Source organism: Ictalurus furcatus, chromosome 9, assembly GCF_023375685.1.
Source record: "Ictalurus furcatus strain D&B chromosome 9, Billie_1.0, whole genome shotgun sequence".
NCBI lineage: Eukaryota > Metazoa > Chordata > Actinopteri > Siluriformes > Ictaluridae > Ictalurus > Ictalurus furcatus.
The window spans coordinates 20,684,569-20,698,938 of NC_071263.1; the positions used below are offsets into that span (position 1 = coordinate 20,684,569).

General features: G+C 41.5%; 1 protein-coding gene across 1 annotated transcript in view; it reads right to left on the reverse strand.

Annotated features, from left to right (window-relative positions):
• Positions 1–5,330: 5,330 nt before the first annotated feature.
• LOC128612797 (protein unc-79 homolog) overlaps positions 5,331–14,370 on the reverse strand; it is a 42,404-nt gene continuing 33,364 nt past the window's right edge. Inside the window, exons 34-51 of the mRNA XM_053633206.1 lie at positions 14,103–14,219; positions 13,859–13,961; positions 12,823–12,963; positions 12,597–12,635; positions 12,376–12,488; positions 12,171–12,256; positions 11,146–11,319; positions 10,980–11,048; positions 10,727–10,837; positions 9,474–9,578; positions 9,308–9,385; positions 9,087–9,176; positions 8,732–8,907; positions 8,433–8,616; positions 8,133–8,336; positions 7,653–7,730; positions 7,463–7,504; positions 5,331–7,362 (exon numbers count right to left, since the gene is read on the reverse strand). Coding sequence (XP_053489181.1) covers positions 7,174–7,362; positions 7,463–7,504; positions 7,653–7,730; positions 8,133–8,336; positions 8,433–8,616; positions 8,732–8,907; positions 9,087–9,176; positions 9,308–9,385; positions 9,474–9,578; positions 10,727–10,837; positions 10,980–11,048; positions 11,146–11,319; positions 12,171–12,256; positions 12,376–12,488; positions 12,597–12,635; positions 12,823–12,963; positions 13,859–13,961; positions 14,103–14,219 — 2,099 coding nt within the window. The 3' untranslated portion in view covers positions 5,331–7,173. The remainder of the gene's footprint in view (positions 7,363–7,462; positions 7,505–7,652; positions 7,731–8,132; positions 8,337–8,432; positions 8,617–8,731; positions 8,908–9,086; positions 9,177–9,307; positions 9,386–9,473; positions 9,579–10,726; positions 10,838–10,979; positions 11,049–11,145; positions 11,320–12,170; positions 12,257–12,375; positions 12,489–12,596; positions 12,636–12,822; positions 12,964–13,858; positions 13,962–14,102; positions 14,220–14,370) is intronic.

Sequence of the window (14,370 nt, forward strand, 5' to 3'; positions counted from 1 at the left end):
TGTATGAATGTAAACAGTGATTTCAAAATACTGTACCTTCTGGACTGTTATTCACTCATAAAAGAGTGACTAAATATCTTTATACATAGTAGAAATAAAACCATGCAAACAGATGGTTCTGTTTCTAATTCAATGACGTGTCACAAAGGTTAAATAATGTATAGATTGCTGTTGTTTGATCCTAGAATGCTAATTATTTGGAAGATTAGTTGTGCTGTGTCTCAAATGATATACTATGGGCAAATAACTAAATGTAGGGCATTTTGTATAGAGAAATGAAAAATTCTTCCTAGTTTTTGGGATTGTTCAGCAGCCATGGAACTTTTGTTTATGTGAAGATCAATAAAACCAGATATAGATGTTCCCCATCAGATTTATTTAAAACTTAAACTTAATTCAATCAAGATGTATTGCTTTTTGCTTAAATTTTGAATTTGAGAAAATTATGATGATGGGTATTTTTTACATTTAACAGACATGTTTATCAAAGGGGTTTATCATGTGAGATGGCATGCAATCCCAGTGTTCAGTAGTGGCTCTCTGACAGTCAGTTGACTTGAACCTTCTAGTCAGGAGCACAGAACATCCACCATTATCCCTATTTAGATCAGCATGTGGTGGCTAGAAAATGGAAAAATAAAGATGTGATCTAACATGTGGCACTTTAGTATGTTACATCACTGCATCTGATTACACGCTCGATGAATTCTTTAGCCGGCTCAAAGTCCCAGGGCTCTGGGCTTGATCATGATTACTAGTCTGATTACTACCTTTGTGGAGTTTCCTCCAGGTTCCTCACACTGTCCAAAAACATTTATACAGTCCAACATATAGATTGGTGAGTCTAAATTGCTCCTAGGTGTGAATAAGTGTGTGTGTGTGTGTGTGTGTGTGTGTGTGTGTGTGTGTGTGTTGTGTTATGTACTTTGATGGACCAGTGTCCTACCCCAGGTGTATCTCTGTCTTGCACTTGGTGTTCCTGTGATGGGATCTGGATTCACTGTGACTCTGACCAAGATAAAGCAGTTATTGAAATTGAATGAATGAACAAATGAACGAATGAATACTGTATATTTAAATAAGCAAAATAGATTTCCTGCACTGTCAAATAACCAAGAGATCATTAGATGATTTAGTATCACTGATAACTGTAGTCTCAGTGGAAGCCACACACAGTTAATCAGTGTCTTTCACTCTGAGAAATAAAGGTACCGAACTGTACTCTTCCTTGTCGCTGAAGTGGTACCATGAAGGAGACATCTTTTGTACCTCTGGTATGTATCTTTTATTTGGGAAGGTGCATGTGGTGTACCTTTAATTAGTTTTTAGAGTAAATTAGGTACTGTTTTAAAGGTGAAAGATGCATACTAAAACTATAAAAGATGTACCCTTGATGGTACCATCCCAGCCACAAGGAAAAGTACAGTTTGGTATAATTTTTTAGAGAGTGTAAGTGTAGCCATTCAGGGCCAGGACTGGCAGAACTCAGACACTCAGGAGGCAGAGGTGGTGAAAAGCAGCGGGATATTTATTTAAATTAAAGTGCTGGAGTGGAGGTGAAGAGGTGCAGGGTGTGGGACGTGACAGACAGGTGCAGCGCAGCCGGGGGAGTTTCTCCTCTGCTGGCGGTGGCGGCAGCATCTGAAATCTCACTGAGAGCAAGAGAGAGATAAATTAACTGACAGGTGTGTGGAGAATTAACTCCCCATGCCATGTCGGTTGCGCCCTTTTATAGCCACTATTCTTTTCTCAGACAGTGAGGAGAAGCTCCTCCAATCATCTGCTGCCAGCCGTGTTTGTTTCTGCCACCCCGCCCTATAGCCATGTGCGCTCTTGCTGTCCAAAACATACGGGGTGCTAAAATGGTGATGTCTCTTCAGCACCCCGCCAGCAGTTACGTGAGGAGTGTGATATGCATTGTGCATGTGGGCTGCAGGCCCGCTGTCACAGTACCCCCCCCCCCCCGCCCCCCAGCTCTGAGGCTACTGTCGTGTGGGTTGGGCCCAGAGGGCATACCTTCTTGACAGGCCATCGACATTTCCATGTTGTCACCCCACCCGGTGCTGGACCTGGAATGAGAAGTCTTGCAATGTGAGCAACCACCGGGTCACCCTGGCATTTGTATCTTTGGCCCAGGCCATCCACTGTAGGGGGGCGTGGTCAGTTAACAGGGTGAAATGTCACCTTGTCAGATAGTATCAGAGTTACTCTATGGCCACCTTTATTGCGAGGGCTTCTCGTTCCACAGCAGCATACTTCCGTTCGGCTGGGGTTATTTTTACTCTGACATAAAAGACTGGGTACTCTTCACTGTTGAAGGTTTGGAACAGGACGGCCCCCAGTCTTGTCTCAGAAGCGTCCATGTGTACAGTGAAGGGTAGTGAGAAGTCAGGATTCTGGAGGACAGGTGAGCTGTTGAGGGCTGTTTGAGGGCCTGGAATTTCTGGTCTGCTTGCTCGGTCCACTGTACCCGGTCCGGTTGGCCTTTCTTGGTCAGGTTTGAGAGGGGGGAAGCTAGAGAGGAGAAGTTAGGGACAAATCTTCTGTAGTACCCCGCCAGCCACAGACAGGCACATACCTACTTCTTTGTCGTGGACTGGGGGTTCTCTTTCCCTGCCACTCCATCAGGCTTTCGGACCACCATGATGGGGCTGTACCAGGGACTGGGAGACTCCTCAGTGATTCCCTCCTGTAGCATGTGGCTGACTTCCTCCCCAATAGTTTGACGGCAAGCCTCTGGGACATGGTAGGGCCGCTGTCTGACCACCACCCCTGGCGGTGTCTTGATTTTGTGTTGCACCAGGTTGGTCAGGCCTGGGGTGGTCGAGAAGACGTCAGCGAACTGGTACGCTCATCAGTCTTGGTCTCAAACTACAATCCATTAGCGATCCATTACTACCCTTTCCACTACTTCAGGTTGGAGCCACTTTTTGGTGATCCAGAGTGGAGTGTCCATCTGTGACTGTGGGTTTGCCCCAGGTTGGTAGGACCAGCTGTGGAACTCTGCTGAGTCTTGGAGCGGGGAATGACCAGGAGCTCACAAGGTGGGCCCGTCATTGTGCCGGAAAGTATAGGAGGCTGTTGGATCTCAGGAAGTAGGCCTGAGTGACCTTTAGAAACACTGAGGAGACAGGGTTAGATGGTAAGAGTGTCTCAACTGAGAAGGCTTGTGCTGTGTCATCTCCATATTCCTGGGCCATGCAGGCTGGCCAGACCCCATGGGTTCAGGCAGTGGCCTGAGGGCGGTTGGGCAGGCCAGGGTGATGGTGCTCCCTGAATCGAGGAGGGGCCAAGTGGCTGGGGCGTCTGAAGGTGATTTATGGAGTATTGAGGGCACAGCCAGCCAGGGTTTCATGACATGTTGCGTGGAGGCCGGATCTGGCTCGGTGGGCATGGATTTGTCCCTGGGGGTCCCATAGGTGGGGCAGCTCTTCTGCGGTCTTCTCTCCCATTGCAGGCTGTGCTCTGGCCACCAGGGGGCTTGACTATGGCAGAACCCTGCTGGATGGTCCCTCTGCTCACCCCTGCTGATGCTTAGTGTGGCTAGGGCACACTTGAGGGCCTCCACCATCTCCCTTGGGACCCTAGTGTTTTTCACCCCCACCACATTCCATTCTTCAGGCGGCAGAGTGCATAGAAAGCGATCCATTACTACCCTTTCCACTACTTCAGGTTGGAGCCACTTTTTGGCGATCCAGAGTGGAGTGTCCATCTGTGACTGTGGATTTGCCCCAGGTTGGTAGGACCAGCTGTGGAACTCTGCTGCCACATTAACGGGGGATAGGCCACAGCGGCTTAAGATCTCTGCCTTCAGAGCTGGATAGAAGGTGGCCTGGTTGTGTGGAAGGGCGTAATAGTCATGGTGGGCTTCCCCCTACAGGAAAGGGGTGAGGATGTCAGCCCAACACACTTCTTACCACTGTTCTCATTGGGGCCAGGTCCTGGGTCACCACCTGGTGCTGGAGATTTGTCTCCAGCAGATGTTGTTGCATAGGGTCCATGTTGTCTTGGGTTGGTTGGGTCTGTGCAGAACACAGACGCTCAGGAGGCAGAGGTGGTGAAAAGCAGTGTGATATTTATTTAAATTCAAGTGCTGGAGTGGAGGTGAAGAGGTGCAGGGTGTGTGTGTGGCAGTTGCTGTCTTCCCCAGTGCAGCCAGGGAGTTTCTCCTCTGCCGTCGTCGTTGTCCCTGGAAGCAGCATCTGAAATTAGAACGAGAGAGAGATGAATTAACTGACGGGTGTGCAGACGTGTCTCATACTCTTCTCACAGACAGTGAGGAGAAGCTGCTCCAATCATCTGCTGCCAGCTTTGTGTGTTTCTGCCGCCCCGCCCTACAGATATATGCTCTCTTGCAGTCCAAAACAAATGGGGTGCTGAAATGGCACTGACCGTTCAGCACCCCGCTGACAGTTCTGCGAGGTTTGTGATGCTCATTGTGTGTGTGGGCTGCAGGCCCACCATCATAGTAAGACATTCATAAGTTCACATTACTATATGATTTCTTGGTGCAAGAAATATATTTGTAAGACAATTAAGAATACTGTTTAGTAGTGTACTGTATGTCCTGTCAAGTCAATACTGTTAAACAAAATATTGATAATGCACATGTTCAGCATCTATTATCCAGTGCTGGCTGTGTCATTTTGGGCCAGGAAATCTAAATATTGATTGAGTTGTATTTGAAGACAGTCAGTATTGCTGTCCTTGTTTAAGCCAAATTGTAATCATAACATACCTCATACATTCATTAAAAATGTGAAGCTTGTTATGACGACATGTTGACATTGATATTCAAATGGTAAAACCTGGTGCTGAGTGTTCAGTCTCAAGCCCAGAAACTGTACAGAATCAGACACTGTGTCCAGGTAAAGGTGACCCTCATCAACCCAAGACACTCAAATATTTTCAATGCCACCTTCCCTGAGGGTTCTCAGAATCTTCTGGCCATCTTTAATTACTGACTTCCAGCTGGCTGCTCACCATCTCAACTCTCTACACATATGGTTCAGCCTGTGGTGGCAAGAGAGGATCAGACAGGAGCAGAGCCAGTATCTGCGAGAATGATTATATAAGCAGCTCTTAATGAGTGAGATATTTGAAAGGGCTCTGAGTTCAAACGACCATGGCAGGCGTCTGGCATATGCTGCCCCTGAGCATGGGGAGTTGATTACACACACACACACACACACACACACACACACACACACACACACATACACACACAGGGTCTCTTTGATGAGCGGTTTAGAGGTCGATGGGAAGGGTGCCTAACCCTCTGATTTGCTCAAGGGCAGGGCTCAATTTACCAGAGATACTATGTGCTTATGTGAGTGAGAATGTTTGAAACACATTATTGATACTTTTCAAAATATTAGATATCATACTTTTTTATTGTCATTTCAAATTGTTTTTATGGCACAGAGGAAGTGGAATAAAGGCCACATAATAGAAGCATAAAACAATCTAAACTTCAGCATGGTAATAAAATTAGAAAAAGGCAAAGCTGCTAATGTGTAACTTAATGAGACCTGGCCAGAATTACTTTAAGTATGTTTTAGAGCAGATGTAATTGTGCTTTCTGGATTTCTATAAAAGCAAGGCAAATTAATGAGTGAAAACACATACTAGTCTCCTGCTTCAGCTGGCTTGTTTACCTCCATTGTCTATTTGGGAGGCTTTATTGAGTTACAAAGCTGCCTGGCCCTGGTTTGTGGACTGATTGATTTGTGCTGGGATATATGGACCTGATGTTAGAACCTAAACAGGGGGAGGATGATACTGGTCCACAAGGCTAATTAGATCTGCATAGGATATGCCATTAGTCTTGCTACATGCTCTTTTAAAGACATGTATTTGATCTTTTTTTTAAAGGAGCAGCTGACATTGTGAAAAGTCATCTACTTGCTGTCGACATACAAAGTAGGAAAAAAATTAAGGGCACTTCCATATTTGTCTTTTGTTAGCCAGCCAATTAACTGTTATGAGTTATGATAAATATACATATTTACCCCCTCAACAGTGATCTGTATAGTCAGTGTTACAGATATTTACAAGTGAATATGTTTGTATGCTGATTGATCTAAAGCAAATATTTTGAATACAGCATAACTCATTTAAAGGTAAGAAGGGCATACAAGGGCATACAAATATTTCAAATACAGCATAACTCATTTAAAGGTAAAGGTTTGTTTACTTCTGATGCTATTTGCAGCCATGTTGATTTGACGTCACTCTGTAAAAATCTGGAAAGGAACACATAGTTAAGATGACTACCCCAAGTTGCCGAGTTGGAATTTTAAGTTTCTTTGGCTTTTCCTGGTTAGAGGTTGGAAATTTGGAGTTGTGACCTTGAGTTGATCGCAGCATTTGCTTTGGGGGTGGAGCCTATTTCTGGGCCAGAAAAAGTACAGAAAGCATAAAGAAATTAGCCAGATCCATTGCATGCAAATATTGTGATAGCTGACAGTTAATTATAATTTTTGTTAGTTTTATTTAAAACTATACAGTATAATTGTAATAGCACTAGAATTATTTACAAACTGCACCTTTAAAGTTACATTAGCTCCTGAGTTAACATATACTGTCACTGTAAGTTTTAAGGTATAAAGTCTGACAGATTGACTACAAATTAAAAACATATGTATTTTATTTATTTGTTTTACATGAAATAAACATACTATATTATAAACAAATTGAACTGAATTTAAGCCCTATACATCAATCAACATTCTCACAATTAACTTTCTCACATATTCTGATGGCACATATTAAAGGTGTGTACTCTACAGTTGGTGTGACTTTCACACCATTTAATCAGTGTCACTGAAATACACACACACACCCGCATGCGCATACATCACCGCACACAGAAGGAAAACTCCTGCATCTGTATGCACCACATGTACTGCTGTTCTGGCACCTTATAATTCAGTGTCACTCCCCTTATGCATGATCATGATAATTACATGCAGACAGAAAGAGCTTGATGAAGGTATTTGCAGTCACACTGTTTTAGTTTTGCTTCTGTAGAGTTGCTGTTGCCAAAATCCACAGAATGTAGTGTAATTCTGTTCATACAAAATAACTGCTGCAAAATACTACTTGGGTTTAAAGTATGCTGGTTGGCGCAGATTGTTGCTGGTCTTGCAGAAGCTTCTTTAAGAGCGCACATCACAATGGGTAGAACTGTGAGGCGGCCTCGGACGACTGGATCTCAACCTGAGCCATTTTAAACTGAGTACACTGCAGCCATTTGCGCAAGGCGAAGGGAAAAGTGCTGGAAGCAGGACCCTGGAGACACTGGTTATTCACTCGGTTCTGGATGGCCTGGAGACGCAGCTGGAGACCCGCAGATAGGTGCTGCAAATAAACACAGCAAGTTAATCGGCTCACAGTGAAACAGCTGCTGTCTGGATTATACATGAAACTATTGGCATAACACTGTATGACAGATACTTACATTTAGACTGGACTGAATCATTGGCAGCCACATAGGAATTAACTGAAGAAATAGGGGGAAAAAATTATAACAGTTTAAGCATCAAAGATGGGAATAAGAAAAGTCTATCAAAGAAAACTGCCCACTATATTCTGCTCAGTCAACATGAATAATTTCTACATATGCAGATGTTTGAGAAATCCAAGCTTACTTTCACAAAAATGGTTGAATTACATTCTTGTAAAGCTTCCATCAGGCTGATGACATGCAAACACACCATCTCTACCATCTATAAGGGAAGAAACAGGCAGACTCAGAACAGCTGTCTTTAAGGATTTGAAAAATAGCATTATGCTTCTAATCATGTAATCACAAGCAAAACTCTTCTGGAGATGATCTTGTTTAAATTCTGTAAAACTGAAATTAAATTATGTAGTAATAATCAGATTACAAAGGCAGTAATTTGTCCAGGGCATTTTTCTCAGGTGTTCTTTTATGCTCTGCAAACCAAATAAACTAAATTGTTTATCCGATGACTCAAGCACAGCCTTCACTGATGTTAAGGCACTAATAACTCTCAAAATATAATATAAATCTATATTAGTTAATAAAAAAGATAAACATGCTGTGTATGGAAATAAAGAAATTTAGCTTTAATAATACATATGGAATACCAGAGGAGTTATCTTACTACTTTGTTGTGGGCCATGAGCTGGAGAATACTGGGTGTGACTCGGCTCCAGAACTCCAGGCCTGTAAGAATAGCACTTGAGGAGAACTCGTTCTGGTTTTGGTTCTGCCCGGCTGGTGCTGCAGCTGCTTGCTCACAGTAGATGGTCCACAGCTGAGCAAACATGAAGGCATGGAACAGGGAGCACATGTGGAGCACGGAGGTCTAGTTAAAGAAGAACAAAAATATCAGTGCTGCATTCTTTTGGTTCAGGTTGCATATGGATGAACAAATCCGGATTGAGCTGATCTGCTGCTGTACCTTGGATTGCTCTGGAAAACCAATGAGGATTACAATAAGGTGGTCTGCAATGTGAGAGCCAGCATCCAGCGGAATGGGCATACACGACGTGGAACCCTGATGCAAAGCACAGTGGGTAAGAGAGCCTAGCAGAAGCCAGGAAAGCTGGCGAATGTGGGATACACATTCGATGAACTCTTTGGGCCTGAGGAAAAAAGAATATGATGATTTGCAACCTGTTAACAAAGTTACTCATGTTGTGGTTGTATGGCCTTAAAAATAGCATGAAGGTAGCCATGATGAGCTGAGAACACTCTTACCCCTGTTGCATAGCAGAGGGTGGATGGTAGAGCCATGGCAGGTAGCGAATCACAGCCTTGTTATCACGGTGGTTACCTTTACTGATTTCCATGGCAGCTACCTGAGCCAAACCCACTTTTAGATTCCCACCAAAGGTATCCTCATGAAGGGGTTGACAACAAGCTTTCATATGACTCTAAAGGAGGGATATATAGGGCATTTCCAATTACAGTAAACAATAAACATAGTTTACAGTTATAGCACAGTTTCAGAATTTGGTACTCTGTCTGCTCTAGTTTCCAACAAATAAAATTAACAGGTAATAAATCTTATGTCTTCCTGTATTTATGTCTTCCTATTTAAAATATACTGAACCTTTAATTTGGTCAAAGTGTGCATGTCTGCAATAAAGTCCAGCAGCTCACTGAGATACTGCCTCAAACACTCCATGGCCGCTGTTGTGCACTGAAAAAAAACAGCAACAACCCAGATGTATACAATTAACAAGTGTATATTAACAATTAGTATCAATAACTGGACATCAAATAATTATATATATATAATATATATATATATATATATAGTGTGCTGCTCACCCCAGGTAATGATGAGATCATGTGTTTTTGGAGGATGGTAGACTCCGATAGCCGGGTTCCAATGTCCACACATACAAACTTATTAAAAACAGAAAAAAAGAGAGGTAGATTTAGTATATTTCTGCTTCTCAGTGTCACCTCTTAAATAAAGTAGAGAACAAACTACCTGGACCAGTAGCAGTAGGTTAGTGTCAGGAATTGGAGACTTGAACTTCAGTGCTTGTAGCAACTCCAGAACTACTACACGTGACATGTAGAACTTATCCCTTTCCTGCAGAAATAGGAAAGAATAAAAAGAATTGTAGAAAAAAACACTCTTTTTTATCTTTGTCTCTGCATATTGTCTTCTGCATTTCCCAGTTCTAGTTTGGGATTATAAAAGGCTATCTCTGCTTTATCCAATATGACTATTTGTCTCCTGTGTCTTAATGATCTCAAGCCATATTCCATGTTGAAGCCCAGCAGATTAAAATGGCAGTCAGCCCAGCTCTACTTATACAGCCCCAGCCCAGATAAAAAGCCATTTTAACTGCTCCCTCTCACTTTCTCTCAGCAGTAGGATCTGTGTCAGCATATTTAATCCTTCTGGGTACAAGAAGAAGCACAGACAACACAACTCTAACAATGTAACTATTTCTGTTGTGTTTATGGAGGTCATTTTATGATGGCACTTTAGGTTAAAAAGTGAAAATTATTCAGATTTATTCAAATGTTTTACTCAAATTAGTGTCCTCAATGCTGTTCATTAAAGTATATTAAAAATAAACAGTATGGGATACTGAGAGAACCTGCCTAAGAAAAATCAATATAACTGTGAGCATAAAACATAATGCTGATGGATAGGATGTTATTGAGATCCATGCTGAAGGACAATCCCCCACACTGAGTAAAAAAAAATTCTGCAGGGGTTCACTTATGATATTATCGGCAGATCTCTGGAGTGGATGTATATCCTCCTCCTCTGGACCAGCTTTCTAAAATCTGAAAATCAATAGACACTGATGGAATTCTTCAAGTGGTAGGTTGGAAGAGAGAATGTGAGAAGGAGACCATATTTCACAACGAAGGAAAGGTACATTTATGTTCAGTGTTTTCAGTAAAGGTATGCAGCATTTTTTTATCGCTGTTAATGTTATAATGATATGAACATGAAAACATTTTGCAGAGAATTGTTTCCATAATCTAAGCACAGTTGAGTAGTCTTTGAGTTAGCTCTCCTTAGACAATGTAGTGACTGTTTCACAATCACTCATAAAATATAGTTCTATAGTATAGTCAGCACACTAAGAACTAATCACAGATGGTGGTCAGCAAGAAACACTCTGAAGTTGTCCATTACAACATGCTTCATAAATAAATGAATATTTCCATTTTCCACAGTACTATAAGAAATCCAAAGCCTATTGATTGTACTCTTACCTTACTGAAGGTTTTGTAGCAGAGGCCACAGAGCTCGACAAGGTATGAGAGGCTGAAGATGCCATACTGAATAACAAAGCTCAGCAGTTTAGAGGATGGCTCCAGCAAACTCTGGCAGACAAATTCAGACAAACATCTTAGTCTTGCCCTAAGTGAACCCAAAGCCTCAAGCACTCCCTTTAAAAGTAATTTACATCATTTTGAATTAAAACGTTTTTTTTTTATCAAATAAGTATGAATAATCTTAGCTTACTCTGGTTGCACTAGTAGTTGGAATCTTCAATAAGCAGATGATGGTTCTCAAGCTGGAGTCCAGTGGATACTTAACAAAAGAATCAGATTGAGATGTGCAAAAAAAAAGTTAAATCGTGCACAGTGAATTCAAATCTAAAAGTTAAATAGGCAAGAAGCTTAAATACCTTCAGAGGAAGCACAGCAGGAAGTTTAGTCAGAAAGGTTTGGAATTGGTTACAAATGGTTGTCCAAAGATTACTTGGGGAGTCCATAGGAAGAGCCTCCATGAAGGTGGCAATGTTGTCCAAGCAGTGGAGCATTGTGCCCCCTGCAGGCAAACTCTTCTTATTGTTCAATCCCTACAAGCAAAGTACATCTCATTACATTAGTTCAAGGAATATTGAAATCAAATGAGGAAAATTCATGCGTTATATAAGACACTGTACTCTCTTTATCAAACAACCAAACTGTATGGCTACATAGCATTTTAAAATAGAAATAGAATAGCCTCAAGTGCAGGACTGTTTATGAGTGTTTATGGAGGAGACTAACATTAAAAACCGCCTTTAATCGGAAAACTTCACATTCAAGATAAATGCAGTGCAAATCCCATTTTCACAGACTGCCCTGAAAGCGGATGGTGAAAAATAAATTGTTTGAGTGCCATCTGCTGGTAAATTGTATGTAATTTTTATTCTTAGAAGTACAATAGAACATCACATAGGACCAAGAATGGCTTTGTGTCAAAGATAGACATCGACATTTCCAGAGTTAACACCTACAGTGTTGTAATGAACTCCTACAGTGTGCACTTGGGTCCATCTGGACTTCACATGTGCCAGTGTAGATTAGTGGTATAATGCTGGCATATTACTAATTTGGTTGGGCATAAGCCATTTTGTCTACTTCTCGTCCAGTTACTATTTTCACGGCCAGAAATGAGCAAGCTTATGCTGGTGTGGATAGAGTGAAGCAATAGGAGGTGTGACATTAGAAATCTGATGGTGCAGTGGTATATTCAAATTCACTCCTGCTAAAGTTACACACTGCAAACAAAGGCATAGAAGCCCTGTCCCATTTCTTACAACCTGGTTTTGTAGAAGTACCTTATAAATGTCACGTATCTGCCAGAACTGTGATCTTGTGCCCTATTTTTATTATGTATTATAATAATTTTTAAAAAAAATAACACCTTTATTTTAGGGCCTACCTCAAGAAGCTGGCTTAATGCTGCCACAGAACTCAATTCATTGAAATCAATGAGAGATGTGGCCAGTGTGCGGAGGAAGCTTCCATCTGAAAACCAAGAAATATTATAAATAAGTGTTTTGTCAGTGATTTTTTTTCTCATGTAAGTGTGTTCTGTGTGTATAAGGAGTGTGTTTATGAGTATGCATGAGCAGATGTTTGGTTACCTTTGATGTTGCTCTGGAATAGCTGTGGCAGGATGCCATTGGGAGCGAGTTGATGGAGCACACAGCGCAGGAACTGCTTAGCTACACCGGCAGCATTACCAGGGATCAACATGCTTGAATGATAAACACATAAGTTGCAGAGTACACAGGTATAATAACATACACAAATAAGACATACAGCCTAGACACATACACACAAAGACAAATACCCAAACACCTACCTTTCAGCCTGGCCTGAGTAACTGGCACTGGATGCCAACCTAGAACACAAAACACATTTGGAGAACATACTGAAGTGGCTAATTCATTTCACAGCCAAACAGTATGTTTTTATCAGCTAGTATTTTTAATTTCACACTATGTGGTTTTATGTGCTTATTCCCAAAAAAAATAAAAAACAGTAGATTGTTGTAGTTTGCGCTATGAGCTGTGCAGTGTAGGCTGTACCTGCCCACTGACTGCATGATGTCTAGGAGCAGTGGAGCGGCCAGGTCCGGACTTAGATGAGTAAACATTGAGAGAACGACTACAGCCAAAGCCAGGGTTTCTTCATCATACTCTTCTAATACAGCACCACAGTCTCGACACCTATCCATACACATAAATGAAACAGATATTTTCATGATTTTTTTTTAAATTAGGGATGCATTGATACCATTTGTTATTCAGACTGAGTACAAGTAATCATTGATACAAATACTCATACTGATACCTAAATGACTAAATTTTATTAAGTGATCAGGGGTGACGGAACATTTATTTAGCTCTGTTTCTGCTGGTTTCTGCCATGTACTTCTAGCAATGAACACCTCGAGCTGAGTTTGTTTAGGATATCTTGGCATTTAAACAGTATCTGTAATAGAGAGTGTGAGGGCAGCTGACCTGAGCTAATAGAGCAGTATCAGTGAGCATGGTCATTAAAAATGAGCACAAGGTGCCATTAATTGCTCCTGGACTCATGAGCAGTATAAGTCCTGGTGCAGACTCTGGCAAGTGATGGAAAATGAAGTGCCTGTGTCTCAATACTCAGCACTCCCAGAACTGAAATGCTCTCACCCACAACAGTGCACACTCACTTGACTGCTCCACACTCACAAATACCGTAACATGTGAACAATTCACAGCATTTTTAATAACCATGCTTACTGATACTGATTAACGCTCAGGTTGTCTGTTCTTTAGCACATGGTATTAGATGTTGGTATCAAAGCAATTTTTGACCTAAAATTAAATGAGCATGGTATTGGACTCATGCTCCATTAACAATATCAATGCATCCCAACATTTAATGTTAGAACTCTGTACACTGAGTGAACATTTTGTACCTTACTCTCTTTCTAAGACATTACAGAAGTTTCAGAAAAAAGACTGAAATTATTTTATAAATTACTTATTAATAATAACAGTTAATCATAATAAAGTACACAAAAGAAATATACTTATAGCCATAAGGAACATGCATACACATAAGAAATAAACCCACCTGTCAGCCATATTGGTTGGCTGCTCATCACTAAAGTCTTCTGGTGCAGGCACAAACATGCTGGCTGTACTAGGAGCTGACAGCAGGCTAGTCTTTGTGAGACCTGGCGGGACAAAATCATTAATGTTCAGAATTAGGACTTCCTAAAGCTTTTTCTGTCTGGTTTGTGTATATCATCATAGCAAGTGTTGTGTGCTAGCTGAATGTGAATACTTATTTATTTATCTACAATGTGGGTAACAACCTGTGTCCCAAGTGTTGATATTTTGTGGAGCACTGGACTGATGTTCCAGCTGTCTCTTCATAAGCTGACTCATTGTCACAGCTCCCAGAGAACCTCGTTTCACCTGACGGTACTGAGCTGTCAGACATAAAGAGAGATGCAGAAAGGTATGTAAGGAAAAAAAACCCCCAAATATTTAAATACATTTATATTCTCCAGACAGATGAAACAGGACTATGTAACTTGTTAATAAATTACAAACAAGTAATTATGTTAATAGAGCTACACC